We start from the raw sequence: 7500 nt of genomic DNA on the forward strand, positions 1-7500 counted from the left end.
AATATATGTATGTATGTATCTATATCTCTCATCAATCTCCTGTTCTTATTGGTTATTGGTGGGTGTCCTTTATGGTGATTGGCTAATGGAAGACTGTACTGAGCGGTGATTGGTTAATGACGAGCCGTACTGATACTTGATTGGTTAATGGACTCACCTCGCTCCTATCACCTGCTGATTTAAAGAGAGAGAGAGAGAGAGAGAGAGAGAGAGAGAGAGAGAGAGAGAGAGAGAGAGAGAGAGAGAGAGAGAGAGAGAGAGAGAGAGAGAGAGAGAGAAGGAATCCCTCCGCCTCATTTTCACAAAGTCAACAATGCTTAGAATATCCAAACAAACATCTTCACATAAAGCAAACGCTCTCTCTCTCTCTCTCTCTCTCTCTCTCTCTCTCTCTCTCTCTCTCTCTCTCTCTCTCTCTCTCTCTCTCTCTCTCTCATTCTACTCTTACATTCCTTGGCAACCATTATCATCTTAAATTTCCTTGCATTCTCTCTCTCTCTCTCTCTCTCTCTCTCTCTCTCTCTCTCTCTCTCTCTCTCTCTCTCTCTCTCTCTCTCTCTCTCTCTCTGCAGGGGCCATTAACTCCCTCTTATAGCATCGGTGCAAGGCGAGAGTGAGTCACAGAATAAGTCAGGGGAATAATTGCCAAAGAGGACAACCCTATTTAAAGGGCCCACTTTACGATGTTTCCCTTGTTTCCTATGTTTTAAGGATTGCAAATTGCTTTCCCTGCTTTACGATGCGAGATGGAATGTGTGGATAAGTGTGTGTGTGTCTGTGTGTCTGTGTCTGTGTGTGTGGGCGTCTGGGGGGTTCTTTTTGCTAGTGTTCTATTTTAGTGTTTGTTTTCGTCTTTTTCTCGTAAGTGTTGCTTTCTTGTGTTTCGTCTTGTGTGTATTGGTGTGTGTGTTTATTTTGTTGTGTGTGTGTTTGTGTGTTTCTGTGGTTGGGTGAGTAGGCTGGGTGTGTGTTTCTAGTTATATCCCTCCTTGTTGGTGGTGGTGGTGGTGCTGTTGTTGTTGTTGTTGTTGTTGTTGTTACTGGTGCTGTCTCTATAGTTGCTGTTCTTGTTCTTGTTTTTCTTGTTCTAGTTTTTATCCGTCCTATTTCTTATTCTTCTTGTTTTTCCTCTTCTTCCTCTTCTTGTCATTGATGTTGTTTTGTTTTTTTTCCTGTTACTATTGTTATTGGTGGTGGTGGTGGTGGTGGTGGTAATGTTCTTGCTAATCTTATTTCAGCTATTATTCCTCATAGTGCACAATATAATTTCTCCCCAAACACGGCCTGCCCTTGTTTTCTCCCTCCTCTGGGGATCAATTTCGCAAGTTTGCATTATTTATCATGACGAAGGAACAACAATATTTACTGCAACACTTAAATAACTTAAACGAAAACAAATTCTCGTGCTGCTCTTTGTTATTCTATTTGTATTGCTGCTTACGAAAAGCTTGTTTGTGTGTGTGTCAGCCAGTAAGCATAACAAATAACGAGAAGAAGAAGAAGAAGAAGAAGAAGAAGAAGAAGAAGAAGAAGAAGAAGAAGAAGAAGAAGAAGAAGAAGAAGAAGAAGAAGAAGAAGAAGAAGAAGAAGAAGAAGAAGAAGAAGAAGAAGAAGAAGAAGAAGAAGAAGAAGAAGAAGAAGAAGAAGAAGAAGAAGAAGAAGAAGAAGAAGAAGAAGAAGAAGAAGAAGAAGAAGAAGAAGAAGAAGAAGAAGAAGAAGAAGAAGAAGAAGAAGAAGAAGAAGAAGAAGAAGAAGAAGAAGAAGAAGAAGAAGAAGAAGAAGAAGAAGAAGAAGAAGAAGAAGAAGAAGAAGAAGAAGAAGAAGAAGAAGAAGAAGAACAACAACAACAACAACAACAACAACAACAACAACAACAACAACAACAACAACAACAACAACAACAACAACAACAACAACAACAACAAGAACAAGAAGAACAAAAACAAGAACAAGAACAAGAAGAACAAGGTGAAGATGATGGTGATGGTGATGATGATGATAATGATGATGATGATGATGATGATGATGATGATGATGATGAGGAGGAGGAAGAAGAGGAGGAGGAGGAGGAGGAGGAGGAGGAGGAGGAGGAGGAGGAGGAGGAGGAGGAGGAGGAGGAGGAATAAGAACAAGAACAGAAGCAAAAACAGACACCACCACCACCATCACGACCAACAACAACAACAACAACAACAACAACAACAACAACAACAGCAACCAAAAACCATCACAAAACATCACTCATGACATTGTCCCGACATTTTTCCATGAATAATAATAATGACCAAAAAGATAATCATAAATTAAATCACCACACACACACACAAAAAAAGAAAGAATAAAAAAACACTGATTACTCAACCCACATAACTAGATTCACCACAGCACAAGGTCACAATGCAATAATACTTTAATGCTTTTAACATTTACATTTTTTTCAAAAGGCAAATATATTATGTGTTCCGTCCTTGCATACAAAAATAGAAATGTTAATAAGGACCACAGTTAATTCAAACACAAACTAAGCAAAACCCATAAAGCAACACAACTTTAAATATATAATCGTGTGTGTGTGTGTGTGTGTGTGTGTGTGTGTGTGTGTGTGTGTGTGTGTGTGTGTGTGTGTGTGTGTGTGTGTGTGTGTGTGTGTGTGTGTGTGTGTGTGTGTGTGTGCTTCCACTCCATTTAAGTAAGAAAAAACACAACTGTTTTTCTTTTTTAAAGATTATGACTAAAAATCGTATTACTTCTTGCTGAATTTTAAAAAATAAATGAAAGTGAAATAAATGTTGTTTCCAGACAGACAGAGAGAGAGAGAGAGAGAGAGAGAGAGAGAGAGAGAGAGAGAGAGAGAGAGAGAGAGAGAGAGAGAGAGAGAGAGAGAGAGAGAGAGAGAGAGAGAGAGAGAGAGAGAGAGAGAGAGAGAAATACATGATAAACACACCAGATACTCACAATGTAGGGGGGAGGAGAACTGAAGGCGAGGCAGCAGAAGGCAGGGAAGGCGAAAGATACAGAACATCCACTGTCCTGCTTTTCAGACTGTTTTCATGTATCAAAATCACTCATTCTCTCTTTTTTTGTCTTGTTACTTTCACTTTCTATGTCATAATTACTCATTATCATTTTTTTTATATACATACGAGTCATTATCATTTTTATTTTATTTTTATGTCGCAGTCTCTCATTATCACGTTTTTTTCTCTCTCTCTTTACTGTTTTTTTTTGTTTTCTTTTTCTTTCTTCGTCTTGGTCTTGCTGTTTGTAATGTTTGTTACTATAATTTTTGGGTTTAGTTTTTTTTTTTTTTTTTATATGAATATCACTATCATTTCTTTATTTTGTGTTCATGTTCTCTTTATCATCCTCATCTTGTTTCTTCTTTTTTTTTTTTGTTGTTTTTATATATCAGTCAGTCATTATTACTTATTTTCAGTGTTTTGCGTTCATGTTTTCTTTTCATTTGATTTTTATTAATTCTATATCATTTTTTTCTCTCTCTATATATATTTTCTTCACGTTCTCTTTTCATCTCAATGTTTTCTCCTTTTGTTATTTTTATTTATCAATCAGTCATCATCACTTTTTTTTTTTTTCGAAAATTCTATACTGCTTTCATATTTTCTTTTGGTCTTCATTGTATTTCCTCTGTCTCATTTTATTTCCTCTGTTAATTTCCTCTGTCTCATTTTATTTCCTCTGTTTATTTCCTCTGTCTCATTTTATTTCCTCTGTTTATTTCCTCTGTCTCATTTTATTTCCTCTGTTTATTTCCTCTGTCTCATTTTATTTCCTCTGTTTATTTCCTCTGTCTCATTTTATTTCCTCTGTTTATTTCCTCTGTCTCATTTTATTTCCTCTGTTTATTTCCTCTGTCTCATTTTATTTCCTCTGTTTATTTCCTCTGTCTCATTTTATTTCCTCTGTTTATTTCCTCTGTCTCATTTTCTAGGTAAGTCATTTATTATCACTTTTTTTCTCTAGACGTTCATGTTTTCATCTTAAGTTTGTTTATCTTGTTATTTTATTCTTTTCTCTCTTATACCTGTGGAAGAGAAACAAGTGCTTATTATCAGGTTACACAAACTAATTACCTTTTCAAACATGTAATTAGTAGTTATTCACTCATTATGATATATTAAAACCTATTATTAACTTATCCCACTGTACAATATAATGCAAGCCATAAAGAAACACTTTTATGATCACTAATTACATTCTCAATACAATAAGTAAGGTTAATTTTTCTTCATATCTTGTTTGTCATTTCTCTCTCTCTCTCTCTCTCTCTCTCTCTCTCTCTCTCTCTCTCTCTCTCTCTCTCTCTCTCTCTCTCTCTCTCTCTCTCTCATACACGCACAAGACAAATAACAAAAGAAAGAAAATTCACGGCATTTAAATTATTTGTAGTAATTTCTCTCTCTCTCTCTCTCTCTCTCTCTCTCTCTCTCTCTCTCTCTCTCTCTCTCTCTCTCTCTCTCTCTCTCTCTCGCAACACAAGAAAATGTCACCTTTCATATCTTTACTGTAATTCTGTCTTTCCTCACCACACCTTCCTCCTCACCATTCCTCCTCCCATCCTTCCTTCCTTCCTTCCCTCTCTCCTTTCCCTCTCCCTCCCTCCTTCCCCTCCCTCCCTCCTTCCCCTAACACCTGGCTTTCAGGTAACCACTATTTCCTGGCTAATAACGCTGCTGTCCTCCACCAAGCTACACTCGCCCTTGCTGCCTGCGTCCCTAAGGCTTACAATCTCAATTCACCACCAAACCTTCTCTGTGATATGTAAATCTTGCTCCGTGGACAATAATATGTAGGTAAACATCGCACATATACACGTACACACACACACACACACACACACACACATGCATACGTACATACATACTACATACGTACATGCCGGATTGTCTCTCGTGTACGTACATACTTCTTACACCCACATATACGTTCATACCTTGTGTGTGTGTGTGTGTGTGTGTGTGTGTGTGTGTGTGTGTGTGTGTGTGTGTGTGTGTGTGTGTGTGTGTGTGTGTGTGTAATAACATGCACAGCGAACGATATTAATTTTTACGTTCACGGAACCACTATTATGATCCACCAATACCAATAGCAAACACACACACACACACACACACACACACACACACACACACACACACACACATAGAAACAAAACATACTTAAACAAAACACAAAATTAAAATAAAAAACAAACCACAAAAAAATATCACAAATTACGAGAAAAAAACTAAACGAAAAAAAAAAAACACAAACCACAAGTCAAAAGAAAAACAAAACGAAAAGCATAACAAAACAAAAAAAAAACAAATAAAATAAATAAAAGCAAACAGCAAAAAAAAACTAATCAAAACAAAAAAAAAAGCACAAAAAAAAAAAAAATCCAAACCAACTCCCACAAAGTCAACCGCTAAGATTCTAACCAAACCCTTTTTTTTTCCCATGACACAAGGAACCCAGCTTGCACACCTGACCTTACCCAAACACAGCTGATTACCTTCCCTTGCCTTACCTGAGCTTTACCTGGGCTATCAGAAAGGTGAGCCACTGTAACCTTTCGTGAGCCAGCCCCATAAATCCTCACCCTTCCTCTCTCTTTCTCGTTTCTCTTTCTTTCTTTGTTTCTTTCAATAAATCAGGTTGTAGTTTCAAAGGAGATTGTGGTATAAGAAATAGAACAAGACAAGCAGAAAATAGATTTGCATGAATGAGAGAGAGAGAGAGAGAGAGAGAGAGAGAGAGAGAGAGAGAGAGAGAGAGAGAGAGAGAGAGAGAGAGAGAGAGAGAGAGAGAGAGAGAGAGAGAGAGAGACAGTAGAAAAATACAATACAGCTTAACAGGAAAATATAGAAAAATAAGTGCAAATCTAAAGGATTAACACACACACACACACACACACACACACACACACACACACACACACACACACACACACACACACACACACACACACACGTGCAACAATTACTATCATTTTGCTTTCAGAAGAGTCTCAACTTCTTTCTTTATTGCTCTCTCTCTCTCTCTCTCTCTCTCTCTCTCTCTCTCTCTCTCTCTCTCTCTCTCTCTCTCTCTCTCACCTACTTCCTTACTTAATAATAATCTCTTTCTCATTGCCTAAAGTAACTCCTGACCTATATCCTCTCTCTCTCTCTCTCTCTCTCTCTCTCTCTCTCTCTCTCTCTCTCTCTCTCTCTCTCTCTCTCTCTCTCTCTCTCTCTCTCTTTCCTGTAGTTGCTTCACTGGTTTCCATAGCAACAATGACGCCCTCTCTCTCTCTCTCTCTCTCTCTCTCTCTCTCTCTCTCTCTCTCTCTCTCTCTCTCTGGGCGGGATCTGAGGAAGTAAAGTTAAATATTTATCAAGGTAATTTTGTTGATTCTCTTTAAATTTATCTTAATTAATCCTCCTTCCCGCTCAGGTATTCAATTAGTAAAGCCAGGTAACAATCACAACTAATTAGGTTTGCAGGCAGATTACAATGAATAGACTATGTAATCTCTCTCTCTCTCTCTCTCTCTCTCTCTCTCTCTCTCTCTCTCTCTCTCTCTCTCTCTCTCTCTCTCTCTCTCTCTCTGATCTGATTTGTATATTTTTGCTACTTAACCTGTTTTATTATTATTTCATCTCCTTTCTTTCTTTTCCTTTTTTCCTTCCTTCTTTCTTTCATTTTTTCATTGCTTCCTTTTTTCTTTCGTTATTTCCTTTCTTCTTTTTATCCTCCCTTCTCTCTGATCTAATTCCATTCTGTGCTCATCGTTTTCTTTGCTTCCTTCTTTCTTTTTAAACTGCTTATCTTATCAACACACTATTCTCTCTCTCTCTCTCTCTCTCTCTCTCTCTCTCTCTCTCTCTCTCTCTCTCTCTCTCTCTCTCTCTCTCTCTCTCTCTAGTATTTCTATTTATACGCGTCTATTAATCTGTTCACCGGCCATTAGCTCGTCCAGTCCTCCTCAGGGAACGATAATTAACAGTAACTGGTTAATTGACACTAAACACTCAAAATTGCTCTTATGAATGCCAGTTTGACCCCACCATTCGTTTCAACATAATTTTTTGGGTCTGGTGAATCAATCAATCTCTCTCTCTCTCTCTCTCTCTCTCTCTCTCTCTCTCTCTCTCTCTCTCTCTCTCTCTCTCTCTCTCTCTCTCTCTCTCTCTCTCTCAAACGTAATTTTCCTATTTTTTTCTCTTTTGTTACCTTCTTTTTTTCTCTTTAATTATCTTATGGTTTGTTTAATTTCATATTCGTATTTCTCTCTCCACTCAAATTTCCAGACACAGTAATATATTTCAAAGGTTAGTTTCATATATGTGTTTCTCTTCTATAGTGTGTACGAAGCAGGGACATAAACCTACCTCTCTCTCTCTCTCTCTCTCTCTCTCTCTCTCTCTCTCTCTCTCTCTCTCTCTCTCTCTCTCTGACCACACCTGCGTGACACACCTGCTCTATGGCAATCTAATTACTTGGAACACTGACACA

General features: G+C 37.7%; 1 protein-coding gene across 14 annotated transcripts in view; it reads right to left on the reverse strand.

Moving 5' to 3' along the window:
• The window catches only part of LOC135092941 (uncharacterized), a 393086-nt gene that overhangs the window by 168901 nt on the left and 216685 nt on the right, over window positions 1-7500 (reverse strand). For 9 of the 14 annotated variants that reach the window (XR_010263132.1, XR_010263131.1, XR_010263125.1 and 6 more), the window contains one exon: window positions 3632-4045. The exons of the other annotated variants lie outside the window; for them this stretch is intronic. Coding sequence is in view for 1 of the 9 variants with exons in the window: in XM_063991757.1 (XP_063847827.1) it covers window positions 4020-4045 (26 nt within the window). In the remaining 8 variants the exon portion in view is untranslated. Of the gene's footprint in view, window positions 1-3631; window positions 4046-7500 lie in introns of those variants that run through there. 14 annotated transcript variants of the gene reach the window in all.

Source organism: Scylla paramamosain, chromosome 41 (assembly GCF_035594125.1).
Source record: "Scylla paramamosain isolate STU-SP2022 chromosome 41, ASM3559412v1, whole genome shotgun sequence".
NCBI classification, from domain to species: domain Eukaryota; kingdom Metazoa; phylum Arthropoda; class Malacostraca; order Decapoda; family Portunidae; genus Scylla; species Scylla paramamosain.